We start from the raw sequence: 23,537 nt of genomic DNA on the forward strand, positions 1-23,537 counted from the left end.
CTGTTTGGAGTTTGCACATTCTCCCTGTGTCGGCATGGGTTTCCTCCCACAGTCCAAAGATGTGCAGCTTAAGCGGACTGGCCATGCTGAATCACCCATATTGTCCAGGGATGTACAGGCTAGGTGGATTAACCATGGGAAATACAGGGTCACAGGGAAAGGGCAGAGGGGTGGGATGCTCTTTGGAGGGTTGATGTGGACTTGATGGGCCGAATGGACTGCTTTCACATGGTAGGGATTCTATGATTCTATGAGCAACAGAAGGCAAAAACTGAAAATTAGTCATAGTCTATTTAGGAAGGAAATTAGGAGTCACATGTTCACACAAAGAGTTCCAGAAATCTGGAATTCTCGCCATCAAAAAACAATAGATACTGGGTGATTTGAAATTTTCAAGACAGGAATTTTTTGGGTTTCTTTATTGAAAGCATCAAGAGATATGGAGTTGAGATATCAGTGATCAGTCATCATGACCCAATTGAAAGATTAGGAACAGGAAGCAGAAATTCACGCTTCTGATCCTGCTCTGCCATTAAATTATTATGTAGGTTTTTACTGGTGTTGATTTAAAAAAAAATGTTCAGTTGTGTGTAAAAGCACTTGTGGATATAAACAAAAACAATAGTGATATGGGCTGATTTGGTGCAGTGGTCGCGTCCCCACCTCTAGACCAGGAGACCCAAGTTAAACTTGCTGCAGCGGTATGTTACAGCATTTCTGTACAAGTTAACTTAAAAAAAATTGGTTCTTTCAAAGCTTTTCAGGACAGGTGAACGTCGGGGGCAGGTGGCGGGTAGGGGGGTGCTGGAGTGTATCATCTTCCCTACATCACATTTTGATTTAGTCCCCTCCCTTGTTTTTAGTTTTTGACTTTGTTTATGTCTCAACTGCCCTGATAAACAGTGTGATTTGTTACCCGTTACTTGGTTGATTTGATGATTGGATTTATTTATAAACAAAACCAAACATTTGTTTTAAAAAGTTGCCCCAGTGTAGACAATGCACCATTGCTTTGTAGTCATTGGGTATTGCCATGGGGGGAATACAACCTACTAAGGCTTTAACACTGTACAGCTGTGCATGTCTAATAAAGATGAATAATCTCCTTACCTCACATAAATGGATTCAATATTTGCTTAATACTTGCTCATTTTAAAAAATATTTATTCATGGTGTTCAGGCATCTTTGGAAAGGGCAGCACTTATGTCCCATCCCCAGTTGCCTCAAAGAAGGTGGTGGTGAGCTGCCTTCTTGAACAACTGCAGTCCACGTGCTGTTTGTAGACCTGCAATGCCCTTGGGGACTGAGTTCCAGGATTTTGATGCAGTGACAGTGAAGGAACAGCAATAAATTTCCAAGTCAAGATGGTGAGTGGCTTGGAGGCGAGCTTGAAGGTGTCCGCGTCTATTGTCCACGTCCTTCTAGTTGGACATGGTTGTGGGTTTGCTAGCTGCTTTCAAAGGAGCCTCAGAGTTGTTGCTGCCCACTTTAGAAATGGTACATCTTGCTGCCACAGAAGCACATTCGAGTTTGCATTTGGGCTTGATCTTGATGGACACAATATAAGAAATAGGAACAAGAATAGGTCGGTTAGTCCCTCAAGCCATTCTATGAGATCATAGGTGACCTGCCCCAGGCCCTAACATCTTTTGTGCCAGCTTCTCCTAGCTTTCAATCTTTTGATATTTCAAAAATCTATATACTTCTTCTTTACACATATTCAGTGATGTAGCCTCCAGGTCTCTCTGGGGTAGAGAATTCCAGACATTCATTACCCTCCAAGAGAAGAAATTCTTTCACATCTCAGTTTTAAATGAGTCACCCTGAGTTTAAAATTCCTCCATTAATGGAAACAACTTCTCAACGTTTCAAGAAGGTCAGGCTTCATTTATCGAAACTCCGATGAATAAACTCCTAACCTGCTTAGCCATTCTTGACAAGTTGACCTCTTCATCCCAGGAATCAGCCTAATGGATCGGTTTGAATCACCTGAATGCCAATATATCCTTTCTGAAATTCTGTGACCAAAACTGTACACAACCCTCCAGATGTGGCTTCACCAACTCTGTACAGTTGAAACAGGACTTCTCTGTTTTTAAACTCTAACTCCCTAGCAATAAAGGTCAAATTACATCTGCCATCTTAATTACTTGCTGCACCTGCAAGCTAATTTTTTTGTGTTTTATGCACAGGAACATCCATATCCCTCTGAGGTGATCTTTCTCCATTTAAATTAAAGTTTGCCTTTTGATTCTTCCAACCAAAGTGTGTGGCCTCACATTTTCCTACTTTAAATTCCATTTGCCTAGTTATTGCTCACTCACTCAACCTATCTATATCCCCTTGCAGATTCCTTCTGTCCTCATCACAACATGCCTTCCCAACTATATTTGTATTATAAAGCAATTTTGGATACATCACATTCTGCCCCTTCCCCAAGCCCTTAATATAGATATTCCATCCCTAAAGGACGTTAGTGAACCAGATTGGTTTTTCTAACAATTGGCAATGGATTCATGGTCATCATTAGACTCCTAATTCCAGATTTTTTTTTTTTGTTGAATACAAATTCCAGCATCCACAATGAGATTTGAACCCAGTTCCCCATTACCTGGGTCTCCGGATTAATAGTCTAGTGATAATGACACTTGGCCATCATCTCTCTATGCTACACCAGTCTCCCAGACCTGTACCATATGCCAGCAGCCTACATGGTGAAAACCCTGCATCTGCTTCAACAAAATAGCCAGATCCATCGTAAGTAAAAACTGAAAGAATTGTGGATGCTATAAATCAGAGTCAAAAATAGAAATTGCTGGAAAAGCTCAGCAGGTCTGGCAGCACCTGTGCTGTGAAATCAGAGTTAACATTTCAGGTCGAGTGATTCTGCCACAGAACTTCCCTAGTCTCCCCAGGAAACCTCATTCCATGCAATGTTCAGGGGAATGTTGGTCAAAATCACACTCTATCCTCCTGAAAGTAGGTTCAAACCTGGAAACACCCAATTCCTGTTTCCTACCAAACTGAAAATACAGCCCCTAGTTTATGTGATCACTTCTCAGGAGGTAACCCTTGAAATCCTGGTGATAGTTTGATATGTTTGTACTGCACTGCTTTATTCAAAGGCAATAGGGTGGCACAGTGGCACAGTGGTTAGCACTGCTGCCTCACAGCACCAGGGACCCAGGTTCAATTCCACCTTGGGCGACTGTCTGTGTGGAGTTTGCACATTCTCCCCGTGTCTGCGTGGGTTTCCTCTGGGTACTCCGGTTTCCTCCCACAGTCCAAAGATGTGCAGGCTAGGTGGATTGGCAATGCTAAATTGCCCGTAGTGTTGGGGGATGGGTCGGGATGGGATGCTCCAAGGGTCGGCGAGGACTTGTTGGGCCGAAGGGCCTGTTTCCACACTGTAGGGATTCTATGATTCTATCCTAAGATTAATATCTCCTACCAAAGGTGGTGTGTCCAGAATGCAGTACTCCACATATGTTTAAAGCTGCACTCTATACTGCCCAAGCTGATGAAGGAGGAGACAAATTTGACTCACTGGTTTTCCAGGCATATTCTGACCAACCTGTTCAGGGATGTTATCACATATCTCTGGAGCAGGCGGGACTTGAACTAGGGCCTCCTGTTCCAGAGGTAATGGCACTACCACTGTGCCATAAAAGCTCTTCGCTGGCCTTTTCAAAAGAATCTGGATCTGCTGAGGCTCCACAGACAACCCTTCTCCAGGGATTATTTCCAGGAAGTTCTTGAAATTCTTGTTCCTTATGATTCCAGATGAAATTTAAAGTTAAAATTCCAATTCACATTTATAGTGGTGTTGGTGGGAGACCACATCCTCGCTGAGTGAAGCAGAACCAGTGCTTGACTCATTCTTTGGGACCTGTGAGATCCTAGGATTGGGGTTGTGTCCATTGCCTGTATTGTGAAGGTGGTAGGGATGCCTGTAAAGTCCATACCATAGTTGTGTGTCTGACATCTTTCGGGAACCCTTGGAAAGTAGGACACTGGTCTCCAAAACTGGGCCTTGTTGTGCGTGTTCTGAGTGTGATAATATAATTCAATATCCACCAGCCCCCCCCACCACAACATGCCTTTGCTCAGCTTTTCAAATATTAGCTAGGTATTGACTGCACCCTTATTCTGTCATGAGGCTTTAATAGACTAACAGAATACACAATGCTTCCGGAAAACAAACTGACATGAGTTTAACAATGTTACAGAGGGAGACAAAATCCTCTTGTGAAAGCTAATTGTAGCTGGAATGTAAAATGCCTGATTGGACATGTGCAGCAGTTTACTGGTTACCATCCCGGATCATAGTGTGGTCTCAGCTATGGTTAAAAAGCTAATCTTGGTTTAAATACATCATAGACTACACTGTACAATAAAACTCTCCATCACATTGTTTGGTTATTCTTGGGTGGCTCAGCACTTAGTGGAGAGTCCTTGTGGAAAACATGGGCACCGTTCAGATGCCTATAGACCAGGTATGAGACATTGAATGGTTGTCAAAACAAAATGGTGGGGAAAGATATTCTAATTGCTTGAGGGAATAACATTGACTGCGTCTTGACTCTGATAATCATATTGTCATAGCTACTCTATCATTCTTGTGGACAGTCAGCTGATCTGTCCACTTAGCCATCATTGATATTTGTTACAGTACTTACACTTTTAGCTTTGATTTTCCCAACTTCAAACACAGCCACGTTCAGCTTTTTAACTGTACAACCTTTATTGTCTTTGTCGCTGTGTCAAGCTAGTGGAACCTCACCTGAGTGAGACTCAAACCAAGAAGAGGAGGGGAGCTAAAGTAATCGATTACTAAATCTCGGCAACATGAATAAAAGTGAACTTGCATTTAAATGGCAACTTTCATTTTCAGACATTCCAATGTGGCCCACAGCCAATGGATTGTCCTCGAAATTTGTAACATAGGAAAATGCAACAACCATTTTACAGACATAAGCATCCCATGATAAGTTAAGCATTTAACCACAGTGGTTACAAGAGCAAGCTAAAGACTGTGAAATCGGCAGTGAGTAACTCACCAAAGCCTGTCCACCACAAGTTTGGAGCGTGATGGAATACTCCCCACTTGCCTGGAAAGGTGCAGCTCCAAAAATACTCAAGAATCCAGGACAAAGCAAGCCATCTGATTAGTACCATATCTAGAAATACTCTTATTCTTCGCTATTGATGCTCAGTAACAGCAGTGTGCACTATCTACAAGATGTAGTGCAGAAATGTACCAAAACTCCTTAGACAGCACCTTCCAAACCCATGACCACTTTCACCTGGAAGGCCAAGGGCAGCAGATACATAGGAACACCACCACCTGCAAGTTCCCCTCCAAGCCACTTACCAGCCTGACTTGGAAATATATTGCCAATCCTTCAGCGTCACTGGGTCAAAATCCTTGAATTCCCTCTCTAAAGGTAATGTGTGGGTCTACCTACAGCACATGGACTACAGTGGTTCAAGAAGGCAGGTCACCACCACCTCCTTAAGGGGCAGGTAGGGATGGGAAAGAAATGCTGGCCAGACAGTGTCACCCACATCTCCTCAATGAATGAAAAAATTCATTTACCAATATTGCCCACTTAAAAAAACTTAGAGAAATAAATAAACATTTAAAATAAACATATAATGTTTCATACTTCTCAAAAGATCAAAATCCAGTCTAAGTTCATGGCAAAATATTTCAAACAATAATATCACTGCTGTCAATCTTAACAGGCTCTGTTGAAAACCATTACAAATTATACCTACACAGCGTTAGTATAATTAAGTAGAGAACCACTGTGCATTTGCTTGAGAGAAATGTTATTGAAAAGTTCCAAAGTAATTTTCCACGTTGCTATGAAAATAACTGGACTGGTTTTAAAAGCAGCCACTTAGCTCCACAGTACAGAACTGGAAGAAAGTTAAGATTTGCATTTAAACAGCACCTTTACTGACATCAGAATTTTCCAATTTTCAGCCAAGAAGTACTTTTGAGGTATAGTGTTTGACTCTTCTCCAGGCAATTAGGAATGGACAATAGATGCTCACTTAGCCAGTGATGCCCTCATCCCATGAATGAATGAAAAAAAGGCACTACTGTAGCATTGGAAATATAGCAATCAACGTAAACACAGCTAGCTCCCATAAATGGTAATGTGTTAATAGTATGATAAACTGTTTGTGGTAATTTTGATTAGGGGATCAATATTGGCCAACATATCTCTCTTATCCTTCCTGAAATAGTACCGTGGAATCTTTCTCATCCACTTGAGAGAGAGTAAGGGTCGTTTTAATGATCCATCTGAAGACAGATTCTCTGAGAGTGCTGATCTAGCTCCAAATCAGTCTGGGTTCCCTTGTGATGTTTTTGTTCAAGTCTCTGGATTGGATTTTAAATTAGTTTACTTACTGTTTTTTGTAACAGAGAATTGTATCTTGGGACATAGATACATTGAGTGAGTGGGCAAAGGTCTGGCAGATGGAATACAATGTAAATAAATGTGAAGTCATACATTTTGGTAGGAGTAATAGTAAAAAGGATTATTACTTGAATGCTAAAAAGTTGCAGCATGCTGCTATGCACAGGGACCTGGCTGTCCTTGTGCGTGAATCACAGAAGGTAGGTCTGCAGGTACAACAAGTAATTAGGAAGGCAAATGGAATTTTGTCCTTCATTGCTAAAGGGATTGAGATTAAAAGCAGAGAGGTTATGTTGCAGCTGTACAAGGTGCTGGTGAGGCCACACCTGGAGTACTGTGTGCAGTTTTGGTTTCCTTACTTGAGAAAGGATGTATTGGCACTGGAGGGGGTGCAAAGGAGGTTCACTAGGTTGATTCCGGAGTTGAGGGGGTTGGCTTATGAGGAGAGACTGAGTAGATTGGGATTATATTCATTGGAATTCAGAAGATTGAGGGGGGATCTTATAGAAACATATAAAATTATGAAGGGAATAGATAAGATAGAAGTAGAGAGGATGTTTCCATTGGCAGGTGAAGCTAGGACAAGAGGGCATAGCCTCAAGATTAGAGGGAGCAGATTTAGGACTGAACTGAGAAGGAATTTCTTCACCCAGAGGGTTGTTAATCTATGGAATTCCTTGCCCAGTGAAGTAGTTGACGCTACTTCAGTAAATGTTTTTAAAAAAAAGGTAGTTTTTTTTGAACAATAAAGGAATTAAGGGATTCGGTGAGAACGCGGGTAAGTGGATCTGAGTCCACGAAAGGATCAGCCATGATCTTATTGAATGGCGGAGCAGGCTCGAAGGGCCAGACAGCCTACTCCTGCTCCTAGTTCTTATGTTCTTGACTTGCATTTCTCTCTGCTCTCCTAATTTTTGTGAAGATTTACAAAACATGTGGAAAATTCATGAGAGATGCTCTTGCTACATCTGTGGTTGTCCAAGTCTCAATCTCAAGTGGATAAGGTGATCAAGAAGGCATGTGACATTCCTCTGAAGGTCTGCTGTTCTGAAGAAAGGTCACTGGACTCGAAACGTCAACTCTCATTTCTCTCCACAGACGCTGCCAGACCTGCTGAGCTTTGCCAGCAATTTCTGTTTCTGATTTCCAGCATCCGCAATTCTTTCAGTTTTAACATGACATTCTAGCCTTCATGGGTCAGGGCGTAGAGTACAAAAATTGGCAAGTGGTGTCGCAGCTGAAATATTATGCACAGTTCTGGTCACTGCACTTCCAGAAGGATGTGGAAGCTTTGGAGAGGGTACAGAAATGGTTTACCATGATTTTACCAGTTCTGAGGAAGGGTCACTGGACCTCAAATGTTAACTCTGATTTCCCTACAGAGACGCTGCCAGACCTGCTGAACTTCCAGCAATTTCTGTTTTTGTTTACCATGATGTTGCCTGGTTTGGAGGCTAATAGCTATGAGGAGAGAATGGACAAACTTGATTTGTTTTCACTTGAATATTAGAGGCTGAGAGGCGACCTGATAGAAGTTTACAAAATTGTGAGAGGCATGGAAAGAATGGATAGTCAGAGGTTTATTTCCTAGCGTAGAAATGTTAGTTATTAGGGAGCATAGGTTTAAGGTAAAAGAGGGAAAATTTAAAGATGATATGAGAGGCAAGTTTTTTACACAGAAGATGGTAAGTGCTGCCAGAGGAGGTGGTAGAATTAGATAAAATAGCAATGTTTAAGAGGCACCTTGACAGATATGTTGAATAGGTAGGTATGTGGACCGTGTGGAGGCAAAAGATTTTCAGCTTTGAAAGACGTCATATGTTGGCGCAGGCTTGGTGGGCCGAAGGGCCTGTTCCTGTGATCCTGTGATTTTTTGCCTAACTTAAGTTTGGAGGTAAGGAATGCCCATTGCTAGGTGTAGTGGTTCTGAGGCTGCTTTCTCTGCGCATTGATGGGATTGAAGTAACAGGAATAGGGAGTAAAACATTTATGTGACAACTGTACGTGGGACACCACGCACTTAAAAAGAAACAGGAAATGATGAGAACATAATTAGCCTAAACATATTAAAAATTCCACACACATTTATTTTTAAATGACATTTTCATAACATACCTTTTGAGGTATGAAGCAATTGTCTCAGTACAAGAGCATTCTGGCCATTCGCCCTTGAAACATAAAATGTTTATGAATTAGGAGGAGTACCGGGTCAATGAAATGTTGTCAATATACAGCCTCAATGTTGTTATGAAGTTCTTTTGCTTTCTATCACTGTGTGACCAAGCTCAGTTTTTTGAAGGCTTTTAAACAAGGATATCATACTGGAGAGGCAGTGAGTTGTAGAGGGGCAGTTCCAATACTTATGGCCAAGGCAGCTAAAGCATGGTTGCCATGAGTTTGTTGAAGGAAATCAGGGTTGTGCAAAAGACCAGGACTGGAGGAACTTTGATTTGTTGAAGAATTAGAGGAAGTTTCACTAATGAAGAGGGGGGGCTCCTAATGTAAAATCCCTGGAATCTTTTAAGATGTTGCTAATGTGGAGGCTGGAACATCTTTCTGAATTTGTGGGGTAGGATGTATTGCAAAGTCTTTTACATGATAAATATTGCAATATAATGAATCAACAGAGCCTGGTTTGGGATTTATGGAAGCGGTTCACCTCAAGTAAAGTTACCCGACCTTCATCCTTGTCAAAATCACAAAGTTTATACAGTATGGCTGCTATTCTGGGGCTTGCAAACAAACAGAATGTTCTGCCAAGGCATACACCAGGATATATCATTGTTCCAAGGGTATTTTTAATAATGTGAGCTTAGTAATCCCTGTTGATGCCATTCCAGCTGTTTATACCAAAACTTGTCAAATAATAACCAAATTCAATTAAAAGCAGAAGGTGCTGGAGGAACTTAATAGGATAGGCAGCTTCTGCAGCGGGAGTTAAAGCCTCGAGTTCAGTATGACTCTTTAAAGTCATTTGACTGGAAACATTTAGTCTGCTGCTCTCACCATAGATGCTGCCAGTCCTGCTGAGTTTTTCCAGCACTCTCTCTTGAACCTGAATCTGCACCGGATTTAAGTGGGTTTGTTTCCTTCTGATTTACTTACTGAACTGGTGTTTTTTTATCCCTGAGAATGGAGGCAATCAAGAAATCGTTGTGTGAACAGCATAGCGACTAAATATAGCCTTTGGCTTTGATGGGTTTTCCTTGTCCATACCTGTCAAAGTTAATTCAGCGTTGAGTTTGATGTCTTCCATAAGCTGATTCAGTTGTTGTTATTAACAACACAATGCCTCTTAGTCTGATTGTTCAAGCCTGACTTGATTGCATTAAGTTGCGTTCACCTAATTTCAGTGTTTTTTTTTACATTTTGATTCCCCCTCCCTTCCTTTACTCAACGCCCTTCACTTATCGAGCAAGAGTTGCCTTAATGATGCATGTTGATCGTTTCATCCATCGCTTTGAAGTGGGCTCAGGTCTCCAGTTAGAGTTCAAAGGTCGACGTGTTTATTTATGCAAAGCTGGATCATCTGTGAAATGGGGCTTAGAAGGCCTCTGGACTTCAAAGGGTTCATGTCAGGCCTAGCAGAGTCAAAGCAGAGACTGGTCTTGCGTTAAAATATTAAAAGAAACTTTCTGGCTCTCTGTCTTGATATGGGTCATTTCGGTTATTAAATAACATTTCTAATTGGTATCAAAATCATGTCATGTCTAACTAAATTAAGTAGTAATGGTCTCAATAATTGGCTCATATGCTTTTGAAGAGCTCTGCATAAATTGTCAGAGAATAAGCATGAGCTCATCCCTTTTTTTCCATCTTGAATATCATTCTGGGTGTCTACACCATCAAAAGTCTGGACAGGTTTCTTTTGGGGGGTGCTGCGGAGGGGGTCTCTGCAGGCAAATTTGCGCGCAAAAAAAAGTTGGGATCTTTCGAAGATCAAAGCGGCTACAGCAATTCAGTGCACATCAAAGCACTGGCTGCAAATCAAGTTGTGTTGAAAAATCGAGCCGTTTGTCCAGAGCCAGGAGGTAACGAAGAATGAAACATTAGGCGAGCAATTTGGTGCCTCCCCCTGTTCGTAAACAAGTCCTCTATCCTTTAAAACAAGAGATTTGGCACCAAAAAAAAAGTTTGTTTTCCAGTGAAATTGTTCCCATTGTTGTGTGAAAATACAAATAGGGGCTGGGAGAGGCTTTGCAGTGTGGGAGTAGGTGACTGTCATAGTTTTAAACTGAGAGTTTTTCAGTGTTGTGGACTGCGACATAAGAACATAAAAACATAAGAACTAGGAGCAGGAGTAGGCCATCTGGCCCCTCGAGCCTGCCCCGCCATTTACTAAGATCATGGCTGATCTTTTTGAGACTCAGCTCCACTTACCCGCCCACTCACCATAACCCTTAATTCCTTTACTGTTCAAAAATTTATCTAGTCTTGCCTTAAAAGCATTCAGCGAGGTAGCTTCAACTGCTTCACTGGGCAGGGAATTCCACAGATTCACAACCCTTTGGGTGAAGAAGTTCCTCCTGACCTCAGTCCTACATCTGCTTCCCTTTATTTTGAGGCAATGCCCTCCAGTCCGAGTTTCACCTGCTAGCGGTAACAACCTCCCTGCCTCCACTTTATCTATTCCCTTCATAATCTTATACGTTGCTATAAGATCTCCCCTCATTCTTCTGAATTCCAATGAGTATAATCCCAGCCTACTCAGTCTCTCCTCATAATCCAACCCTCCGAACTCTGGAATCAACCGAGTGAATCTCCTCTGCACCCCCTCCAGTGCTAGTATATCTCTTCTCAAGTAAGGAGACCAAAACTGCACACAGTACTCCAGAAGTAGTCTCACCAGGACCCTATACAGCTGCAGCATAACCTCCCTGTTTTTAAACTCCATCACTCGAGCAATGGCAGACAAAATTCCGTTTGCCTTTTTAATTACCTGCTGCACCTGCAATCCCACCTTCAGCGATTCATGCACAAGGACATCCAAGTCTCTCTGCACAGCAGCGTGCTGCAATTTTTTACCATTTAAAACATAGTCCATTTTGCTGTTATTCCTACCAAAATGGATGACCTCACACTTATCGACATTGCACTCCATCTGCCAGACCTTTGCCCACTCATTTAGACTATCTATATCCCTCTGCAGACTTTTAGTGTCTTCTGCACACTTTGCTCTACCATTCATCTTAGTATCATCTGAAAATTTTGATATACCACACTTAGTTCCCAACTCCAAATCATCTATGTAAATTGTAAACAATTGAGGTCCCAACACTGATCCCTGAGGCACACCACTAGCCACTGACCACCAACCAGAAAAACACCCATTTACCCCTACTCTTTGCTTTCTACTGGTCAACCAATCCTCTATCCATGCCAATACATTACCTGTAATACCGTGCAACTTTATCTTATGTAGCAGCCTTTGGTGTGGCACCTTGTCAAATGCCTTCTGGAAATCTAGATATACTGCATCCACAGGTTACCCATTATCCACCATGCAAGTAATGTCCTCAAAGAATTCCACCAAATTAGTTAAACATGACCTACCCTTCATGAACCCATGCTGGGTATTCCCAATGGGACAATTTATATCCAGATGTCTTGCTATTTCTTCCTTAATGATAGATTCAAGCATTTTCCCCACTACCAAAGTTAAACTAACTGGCCTATAGTTACCTGCTTTTTGTCTACTTCCTTTTTTAAACAGTGACGTCACATTGGCTATTTTCCAATCTGCGGGAACCACCCCAGAGTCCAGTGAATTTTGGTAAATAATTACTAGTGCATTTGCTATTTCCCCCATCACCTCTTTTAGTACCCTGGGATGCATTTCATCAGGACCAGGAGACTTGTCTACCTTTAGCCCCACTAGCTTGCTCAGCACTGCCTCCTTAGTGATGATGATAGTTTCTAGGTCCTCACCTGCTATAACCTTCTTGCCATTAGTTTTCGGCATGTTATTCGTGTCTTCCACAGTGAAGACCGACATGAAATAACTGTTTAATGTCTCGGCTATTTCCTCATTCCCAGTTATTAAATTGGCCTTCTCATCCTCTAAAGGACCAATGTTTACCTTCACCACTCTTTTACGATTTACATATTTATAGAAACTTTTGCTGCCTGTTTTTATATTCTGAGCTAGTTTACTCTCATAATCTATCTTACTTTTCTTTATAACTTTTTTTGTGGCTTTCTGTTGGCCTTTAAAGATTTCCCAGTCTACTAGTTTCCCACTACTCTTTGCTTTGTTGTATGTGTTTTTTTTTCAATCTGATACTTTCCTTTATTTCCTTAGACATCCATGGCTGGCTGTCTCTTTTCCTACAGTTCTTCCTTATCACTGGAATATACTTCTGCTGAGCACTGTGAAAAATCGTTTTGAAAGTCCTCCACTGTTCCTCAGTTGACACACCATAAAGTTTTTGTTCCCATTCTACCTTAGCTAACTCCTTCCTCATTCCTTCATAGTCTCCTTTGTTTAAGCACAGGACATAGGTACTGGATTTAACCTTCTCACGCTCCACCTGTATTTTAAATTCGACCATACTGTGATCGCTCCTTCCGAGAGGATCCCTAACTGTAAGATCATTAATTATTCCTGTCTCATTACACAGGACTAGATCTAGGATAGCTTGTTCCCTCGTAGGTTCCATTACATATTGTTCAAGGAAATTATCGCGGATGCATTCTGTGAACCCTCCTCAAGGCTGCCATGACCGACCTGGTTTGACCAATCGATATGTAGATTAAAATCCCCCATGATAATTGCTGTACCATTTTTACATGCATTAGCTATTTCTATGTTTATTGCCTGCCCCACCACGATGTCATTATTTGGTGGCCTGTAGACCACACGTATCAGTGACTTCTTCTCCCTGCTATTCCTAATTTCCACCCAAATGGATTCAACGTTTTGTTCATTAGAACCTGTATCATCTCTCACTACTGCCCTGATATCATCCTTAAAAATCAGAGCAACATCACCTCCCTTACCTTCCTGTCTGTCCTTCCGAACAGTTTGATACCTCTGGATATTTAAATCCCAGTCATGACCATCCTGTAACCGTGTCTCTGTAATGGCCACTAAATCATACCCATTTGCCATGATTTGCACCATCAACTCATCCACCTTGTTTCGAATGCTCCGAGCATTCAGATAAAGTGCCCTTATACCAGTTTTTGCACCTTTTTGGGTCCTATTACCTCCATTACTAACAACTCTTGAGTTCTCCTTCCCTTTAACTTTTTTCCTAATTTTCAATGGAGTTGAAGCTTCCTCGTCACCTGTTAACCTGCTGCTTTGCCTTACATTAATTGTTATTCTCCCTCTACGCTCACTTCTCCCTTCCCCCCTACTTACTAGTTTAAAGTCCTGTTAACCACCCTATTTACCCTTTTCGCCAGAACACTGGACCCGGCCCTGTTCAGGTGGAGTCCATCCCAGCGGTATAGATCCTTCCTGTCCCAGAACTGATGCCAGTGCACTATGAAAAGGAAACCCTCTTTCCCACACCACTCTTTTAGCCACGTGTTTACTTCCCTGATCCTCGCCTCCCTATGCCAATTTGCACGTGGATCGGGCAGCAATCCAGAGATTATGACCCTTGAAGACCTGTTTTTTAGTTTTGTTCCTAGCTTTTCATAATCCCGAAACAGGTCTTTTTTCCTAGTCCTGCCTATGTTGTTGGTACCTACATGGACCACAACAACTGGATCCTCCCCCTCCCTCTCTAGTATCCTCTCAAGCCAGTCAGAGATGTCTCGTACCCTGGCACCGGGCAGGCAACACACCACGCAGGATTCTCTATCCTGCTCGCAAAGGATACTGTCTATCCCCCTGATGATAGAATCCCTTGCACCTACAATCTGTCTTTTTGCTCCCCGCTCTTGAATGGCCTCCTGGACCATGGTGCCATGGTCCGTTGACTCATCCTTCCTGCAGCCCTGTTCCTCATCCACGCAGGGAGCAAGTGCCTCTCTGTGAGACAATGTCAAGGGCTGCAGCTCCTGTGTTCCTGTCTGCAGGGTCCCTCTACCTGCCTCACTCATGAATTGGAACTGACAAATTAGAACTTTTCTTAACTACGTGTGAGAGTATAACTGCTTTTTAAAATTTCAAAGTTGGTTTCTCACCATTCTAAAGGAAGGCTTGCTATTATATAGTGCCTTTCATAACCTCAGAATGTTCTCAGCCAATAGAGTTCTTATACAGTTGCAGTTGTAAACTTTACCAGTTTGTCCCTTGATAGCAATGACCAGAAAATATTCTGTTTTCCATTGGTCTGAAGAAGGGTCACTAGACCATAAGTTTTGCTCGACATGCTGAGTTTCCCCAGCACTTTCTGTTTTTTGTAATGTTCTTCAGTGGTTTTGGTTGGCAGATAAATATCGGCCAGGATTCTGGAGAGAGCTGTCTGGTTTTTCTTTGAGGTAGTGCTGAATTAAAATATCTTGAGAACATACAGTGACTCGATTTAAAGTTGCATCTGAAATGCTATGCTCTTCTGCCTAGTAGAGACTACCTAGATTTATGTGCTCAAGTCTTTTTGGAGGGGGTGGGCACCGAACTTCAAGCTTCTTCCTTGGAAGTTCCTCTGAGCCCTGACTGGCACCTTGAAGCAAGCAGTGGAATGGAGCAGGAACTCACAGTTCTGAACAAGTGTCACTGGATCCAAAAGTTAATTCTGTTTTCTCTCCAGACATGCTGAGTTTTTCCAGCAATTTATGTTTTTGTTACTCACAGTTGGCTGCCTTTTGAAACAAGAGATGGAACAAATACCTAGATTTTGAACCAGCCTGTCTTGCAGAAAATTCTGCCTTGTTAACACAAAGTTCCATTTTCTGCTCTGCATCTTGCATGGAGGTATTTAAAAGTGACCTTTTTTTTTCAATGAACTTTTGCCACCAGCAAATCAAACTCTAGCAATTGAGCTGCAATCTCCCCTTTTCTGCTATCATAGCAGTGTCAGATTTTAGGTTAGCTTAAAGAGACAGAAATAGTGGGACCCGGGTGTAGAGGGTCTAAACAGGTGACAAAATGAGATGCATGAAATATGTGACAATAAAACTGTATCTTGAAACTGGCTGGGTTGTTCAGGTTCCATTTCTCTAAATCTTATTTGTTTGTTTATTTATTTGTGGGATTTATCTGTCGCTGGCTGGCCAGCGTTTATTGCCTGTCCCTAGTTACCCTTGAGAAGGTGGCGGTGAGCTGCCTTCTTGAACCACTGTAGTCTTCCTGTTGTAGGTTGACCCACAATGCCATTGGGGAGGGAATTCCACAGATCCAATTTTAATTAAAAGGAACTGGTAGTATAGTGGTAATGTCACTGGTCTAGTAAGCCAGACACAGGCTAATGTTGTGGGGGCATAAATTCAAATCCCATGTAGCATTTAGTGCACTCCATATAAATCTGAAATAAAAAAAATAATGTAATAAGATCATAGGAACTAGGGGCAGAAGTAGGAAATTGAGTTAGGAGGGAGATAGGTTGGATTGGGTGGGCAGAAAAACTGAAGTGACTAATGTCACATTGGCTGTTCTCAATGAACAGATCACGTGCAGGTAAAAGGCCCCAAGGGAGGGGTCCAGGTGGAGGGAGAGTGTTGGAACTGGGCAAAGGGGTCTGTGGGACGGGAAGAGGACTCTTGTCCAAAGAAACAAGCATGGAGGCAAAGGTAGTGGAAGAAGAGTTCGACGTCATGTTGTGCCCGAAATTCATTAGGATGGGGACGCAGAGGGATAAAACTGAGACCTTTGCTGAGTACAGACCTTTCAGCATTGGAGAGTGGAAGGTTAGGAGGGATGGTGAATACCTGACTGGAGGTGGGGTTGGGGGAGGGGATGGAGTCAGAGGGAAGGGGAGGGGAGGAAAGTTCCAGAAAGCCATGGGTATCTCTGAGTTGTTGCACCTTGTAGGCCTTCATGCCTGAAAGGAAAAGGAAAGGTTTCTTGTTAGCTCAGAGGATGAAATGGAACTGCAGAGTGGTGCAGCTCTGAGCCAACATGATGTGATGCTGTTGGAGAGAAAGGTTGAGAGTGTGCATTTGATGACGTGTGGATCTCTGGATGCAGCGAGAGCAGCTGCCTGTGGAACGTTGAACGTCACGGAGATACTGTGATCCTGGACGGATTCAAAGCATGAGGGATGAAACGTCAGTTGGAATCCACGTGGGCCGAGTATGAGCCGGAGGCAGTTCCTGAGAAATGTGATTATAGCTGTGGAAACGAGTTTTAGCAAATACCTGGTCAAACACCAGGAGTGACAGTGAAATTAATGTCGATGGACAAAACGAAAGATTGGAATGGAAACCCCTTTGGAGAGAGGAGCAGAACTTCAAGGTGGCCATCGTGGAAGAGATGTGTCAGTGAGTTAAATACTAAATAAAAACTGGAAGAACTTCAGATACTTTAAATCAGGAACAAAAACAGAAGTCGCTGCACAAGCTCAGCAGATCTGGCAGCATCAGTGAAGAAACGTTAACTCTGATTTTTTTCTTCACAGATGCTGCCAGACCTGCTGAGCTTGTCCAGCAACTTCTATATTTTTTTTCTGATTTACAGCATCTGTAGTTCTTTCAGACTTTATTTAGGAAATTGCAGCCCCTGCAGCTTGCTCTGCTGTTTCACCTATCATGGCTGATCTCATCTCAAACTTACCTTCACTTTCCTGCTTGCTCCCCGTAGCCTTTCAAACCATGACTCATTTAAAAATCTGTCTATCTCCTCAAATTTACTTAATGATTCAGCATCCACCATTCCCAGTGGTAGTGGATTCCACATATGTGACTGCACTGGACAGGGTGCAGAAGAGATTCACCAGGATACTGCTTGGGATGGAAAATTTCAGTTATGAAGAAAAGTTGGATAGGTAGGTCTGGGCTGTTTTCATTGGACCAGAGAAGACTGAGGAGCAATCTGAATGAGGTGTATGAGATTAGGGGCATCGACAGAGTGGATAAGGAGCAGCTGTTTCCCCTCGTTGAAGGATCAGTCACAAGGGGACATGGGTTCAAGGTGAGGGGCAAGAGGTTTAGAGTGGAGGTGAGGAAAATCCTTTTTATCTAGAGGGTGGTGACAGCCTGGAATGCACTGCCTGAGGTAGTGGTAGAGGTGATTTGCCTTTAAAAAATACCTGGATGAGCACTTGGTACATCATTACATTCAAGGTCAAGTGCTGGTAAATGGGATTAGGTTGAAGGTTGGGTGTTTCTCATGTGTCAGTGCAGACTCGATGGGCGGAGGGGCTTCTTCTGCACTGTATAATTCAAATAAATTACCCCAACCCAATGTGACCTTACCTTACATATTAACCTTTTTAATGGCATCTAATCAAATGTATTCTGGAACTCTATCTACTGGATCCCCATTATCCACCTTGCTTGTTACATCTTTGAAGAACTCAAAAACTAGTCAAATACGATTTAACCTTCATAAAATCATACTGATTCCATTTGATTACATTTTAAATTTCCAAGTGCCCTTCCTTAATAATGGATTCTAACCATCTTTCAGTGACACATGCTAAACTAACTAATCAATAGTTTCCCACTTTCTGCCTTCATCCCTTTTTGAATAAGGGTATTAGATTAGCATTTTTGCAATCCACTGCAACTTTTCCTGCATCCAGGGAATTTTGGAATATTACAACCAATGGATCCACTTTCTCTGACCCTAGAATGTAGATCATCAGTCCTTGGGGAACTGATTTAACCTCTGCATTACCTGTTATGATTGAGATGGTACAAATGTCCTCCATCATGAAACCTGAGGCAAAATACTGATTTGGTATCTCTACCATTCATGTTTCCAACTATTAACTCCACAGCCTTGTTCTCTAAGGGACCAACATTCTTTTTTTTTTATACTTATAGAAGATTATTTCTTTATTCATTGATGGGATGAGGGTGTCACTGGCTAGGCATCATTTATTGCTCATCTGTAATTGCCCAGAAGGCAGTTAAGAATCAACTTCATTGCTGTAGGTCTGGAGTCACATGTAGGCCAGACCAGGTAAGGATGGCAATTTCCTTCCCTAAAGGACATTAGTGAACCAGGTGGGTTTTCCCCCAACAATCGACAATGAATTCATGGTCATCATTAGATTCTTAATTCCAGATATTTTATTGGATTCAAATTCCACCATCTGCCATGGCAGGATTTGAACCTGGGTCCCTAGAATGTTGTCTGGTCTCTGGATTTGCAGTCCAGTGATAATACCACTAGGCCATTGCCTCCCCTGCTTTCTTATTTTGTGCTAGTTTTCTTTCATAACTTACCTTTGCTCTTTTGATAATGTTTTTGGTAAACTTTTGTTGATCTTTAAAAGTTTTCCAATCTTCCGACCTGCCACCTGACTTTGCCTAAGGTTGTTAGTTTTTATCCTTGATATCTTTAACTTCCTTGCTTAGCCATGGATGTTTTATCTCCTTCTTACAAACTATTTTTCTCACTGGAATATAATTTAGTTGGGAGAAATTGAATATCTCCTGGAACATCTGCCACTACTCATCAACTGTCCTACATTTTTAATCTTCCTGCCCAGTCCACCAGGGCCAAGTCTGTCCTCATACTCAGGTAATTATCTTTTGCTTAACGCCAGAATGCTTGTGTGAGACTCTAGTTTCTTGGCCTCAATCTAAATTTGAATTCTTGAATGTTATGATTCATCTTCCTTTGGATCCTTTAATGGATCATTCATTAATCCCAACTCATCCCACAATACCAATAGCCTGCTGCCTAGTTGGTTCCACAACACATTGCTCCAAGAAACTATCTCTATCTGATACATTCAATGAATCCTCCCTCAAGGCCCTGTGACCAACTGGATTAATCCAATCTATGTGCATATTAAAATCACCCAAATGATAATTGTCATACCTTTCTCACAAGCCCTCAGTATTTCCTGATTTATACTGTGCCCCACTGTGGAACTACTCTTTGAGGACTTGTAGATTAATCCCGCCAGGGACTTCTTTCCCTTGCTATTTTTTATTTCTACCCAGACCAGTTCTACATCTTGATTGCCCTATATGATTTCTCCCTACAGCACTGAACTTATCCTTTTAGGAACAAAGCTACACCACATCCTCTTCCTTCCTGCCTATCCTTCTGAAACACTGAGTACCTTTGGAAATTCAATTCCTAAACCTGGTCTCCCCACAACCACATTTCTGTAATTGCCTCAAATAGTACCTATTCTTCTCCATTTATGCTGTTAACTTAACTGATTTTATTCTGAATGTTTTGTGCATTCAGATACAAAGCCTTTAAGTTTGTTCTGTTATCAAATTTCTCTAGTCCTGCACCATTTCTTTGTGCGCTACGACTTTCACATGCTCTGTCCCTTTTTTTATTTTCTAGTGACAATCAGCTTTATCACAACCTGTACTGCTACCTTCTTCTCTAACTTTGATATCTAATTCTCCATGCAACACCCCTGCCCCATCCCTAAGACCAACTATCAATGATCATAGAAACCTATTTGATTTGCTAATGTCCTTCAGGTAAAGATGGCAGATTCTCTTCCTCAGTCTGGCCTACATGTCACTCCAGACCCACAGTAATGTTGCTGCCTCTTGGGGAGCACCCACATTTCATGAAAGAAATTTTGAAAATTTAGTTCTGGGCAAGTTTATAAATCCAGACTTAACAAGAGTATTTTTGTTTTGACAAGGTAATATTTCCAGCATTCTTTGTTTGTAGTTCCAGAGAAAGAAATGGAGAAGTCTTGAAATGCAGTGTTAATCTTCAGTAGTAGTAAGCAATGTCTTTGGTAGAACTATGCAAAGATAGACCAATGTGTGAAACAGGAAAGAGTGGAAATGAATTGCTTGCTGCAATGGAATGCCAGATTTGATGTGCAATGCTGCTGAAACAATTTGTTAAATGTATTTATTTCTAAAGTGATGAAGATATAATTTCTTGAGCATTGGGAGGTTTGATTGAGTTTCTGATATCATGCTTGTACAGGGGACCAACTAAATGATGACTAGTCACTTCCTCATGCTAAGAAAGAATTCAAAATGCAAACCATGTCTTTAGATATCCCTTGTGATATGCCTTGCTTAGCAACCTTTGCAGAGTTCCATCCTTGAGAAAGCAGGTCAATTCTGCATCTTTTCGTAAATATGACAAGAAAGGATGATAATTGACAGGAGGTGATGGCCTAGTGGCATTTTTGCTGGATTGTTAACCCAGTGACCTAGGTAATGTCCTGGGGACCCAGTTCAAATCCTGCCACAGCAGCTGGTGGAATTTGAATTCAGTAAATATCTGGAATGAAGAGTCTGATGATGACTATGAAATGATTGATGGAAAAATCTATCTGTTTCACTAATGTCCTTTAGGGAAGGAAACTGCCATCCTTACCTGGTCTGGCCTACATGTGACTCCAGGCCCACAGCAATGCACTTGACTCTTAAGTTTCCTCTGGGCAATAAATGCTTCCTGTGAATGAATAAAGGGGAACAAAAATAGAACGTTATACAAGTGAAATACCGCAGATGCTGCAAATTTGAAATAAAAACTGTAAGTGCTGAAAATGCATAGCATCTGTGTATCCAACATGGACAGAACCAATGACTCATTTGAAATGATCGTATTTGAAATGATCGTAATACTAATACCATTGAAAAGAAGACTGAAACAAAGACTTAAAACCTCAAATATGGTATCAATGTCCAAAAACTATTTTCCGCTTTGGGTCTCATAATCATTTATAAGCAAACACATAGGCAATGAGAAAACGGAAATGAAAAAAACAGGTTAATTCAAGGTTTCTCTCACCTCTGTGATTGTATGAACATTGCTTGCTGAGATCTAAGGTATATTAGAATGCTAAGAGCTAAGTCAAGCATTCATAATGTGGCCATCTTTTCAGACTGCATTTGGCAACACCATTGCTAAATGGTATCAATATCAATGCCTAGTGAACAACGATATTTCAGTACCCTGACATAGTAAACAGATTAGACTGAGAACTAGGAGAAATGTTAGGAAGCGCTTCTGCACACAAAGTGTAGTTTGCAACTCTCTTCAACAAACAGCTTTTGATACAAAATCAGTTGTTAATTTTAAATCTGAGATGGAAACATTTTTGTAAGCAAAGATATTATGGCATATGGGCCAAAGGACTTGGAGGTAGACCACAGATCAGCCATGATCTCATTAAATGCAGAACAGCTCGAAGGGCTGAATGGCCACCTCCTGTTCCTCTGTTCTGAGCTTTATTTAAATTTGTTTCTCTGTTTGCCTTCTCTCTTTCATGTAATTATGTTTCTGTCTCTCCCTTTCATTGTTTGGTTGGTTTTGTCCAATTTTAATCCCTTTCCCTACCTTTTTGTTTTGTTTTGAACTTCTTTTCATTAAAGATGACAAATTTATAAATTTAACGTTTGGTTTCACCTAACCACTGCTGTTTTGATTGATCCTGTCCTCACTGTCCTATCCTTGGTTCCTCACCCAGGCTGCACAAAATAAACAATCTTTGTGGTTTAACTTTGAAGATTTATATTTTGAATTAGAAATAGAATGGTAAAATAAAACATTTTCATAGCCAGGAGGTGCTATGTGAACTGAGCCCTGTACCTGTCATATCGTGTTTGACACATCGGTCTTCCATTCCATATTTCCTAATAGTGCTCTTGCTTCTTTTATTTGCAGATGATTCAAGCACAGGAAGGAATGGACAAAAGCTGCCTCAAGGATCAAATGGGGAATATGCAAATGAAGATCCCACAGGAAAACAATGGGGTATGATACCTTGAATTCTCAAAATTCCAAAGTGCGAACATAATCAAGTGTTTCTTTGTTCTTTCGAACATGACATTTCAGTTAAACTGAATTGTTTGTCATATTGTGAGCTCTGATTAGGTAGTTTTGTCAGATTTGATTATTGTGCAGATGGTAGTGTCATGTGAGTATGATGTGCTTTGGAGCACAGCTAAGCGAGTAGAGCTTTTTTATTATTCTTTCATGGAACGAGGGCATCGCTGGCGAGGTGGCACTTATTGCCCGTCCCTAATTGCCCAGAGGGCAGTTGAGAGTCAACCACATTGCTGTGGGCCTGGAGTCACATGTAGGCCAGACCAGGTAAGGATGTCAGTTTCCTTCTCTAAAGGTGAACCATTAGCGAACCAGGTGGGTTTTTCCGACAATTGACAATGGATTCACGGTCATCATTAAATTCTTAATTCCAGATATTTTGTTGAACTCAAATTCCACCATCAGCTGTGGCAGGATTCAAGCCCAGGTCCCCCAGAATATTATCTGGGTCTCTGGACGTGATTGTGCCACTAAGCATAAGCAGGAGGTATAGCTGCCTGCTTCTAGTATGAGACAAAGGCAGTTCTTTCTGGTTAAATGTGTTGCATAATATGGCACTGAATCATACAACTAGTTCAAACCCTGGCCCATACTTAATTGACTGGCTGTGGTTGCCATCAGAGTCTAATCCCTCTATTTCTATTTAATGCATTGGGATTAGATAATAATGACAAGTCTATATTTATTGCCAATGCATAGATATTCAGAGGAAGCTTTGGTTTGAACTTTATATTCCTTTGGCAGCAGTTTGAGAAGTGGGTGTTTCATTTCATCAGTGCAGAGTGTGTATGGATGCATGTTAGTTACATTACAGTCAGTAAAGAAGAGAAATCAAAAATAATTAAAAGAAGTGACAGAATGCAGTAAAGAAATTTATTTAGCCTCTAATATAAGAGAAAAAGGATTTTAATACAGCAGTACCAAAATCCTCTATTGTATTTGCCTAATTATCAAACTCATGCCAGTTGAGCAGGCTAGCAATGCTGTAATCAGAAACATACCTCATCTCATTATTAAAGATGTTATAAAATTCAGATTTTTTCCACCAACCAATTCTTATCTAGAAGCTTCTCAGCAAAGATTTACAGAACTTTTTATAGTTTCTGATATTTTTCTTTTAAATTCATGCTGACTGCCCCTTTTGCGCTGTGCGCTCTTTTTAGATGAAAATTGACAGAATTTGTAAATGCTCTTGAACGTTTGCTCCACTATGCACAGTCCTGCCTCGTTTATGCTTCAAGATTCATGTCTCACTCTATTTTGAAATATC

The 23,537-nt window shown here is 41.4% G+C and overlaps 1 protein-coding gene across 1 annotated transcript in view; it reads left to right on the forward strand.

Annotated features, from left to right (window-relative positions):
• The window catches only part of fgfrl1a (fibroblast growth factor receptor like 1a), a 284,761-nt gene that overhangs the window by 230,301 nt on the left and 30,923 nt on the right, over nt 1–23,537 (forward strand). The window contains exon 4 of the mRNA XM_048603120.1: nt 22,106–22,195. Coding sequence (XP_048459077.1) covers nt 22,106–22,195 — 90 coding nt within the window. The remainder of the gene's footprint in view (nt 1–22,105; nt 22,196–23,537) is intronic.

The sequence above is a fragment of the Rhincodon typus genome, chromosome 1 (genome assembly GCF_021869965.1).
Source record: "Rhincodon typus isolate 14 chromosome 1, sRhiTyp1.1, whole genome shotgun sequence".
NCBI lineage: Eukaryota > Metazoa > Chordata > Chondrichthyes > Orectolobiformes > Rhincodontidae > Rhincodon > Rhincodon typus.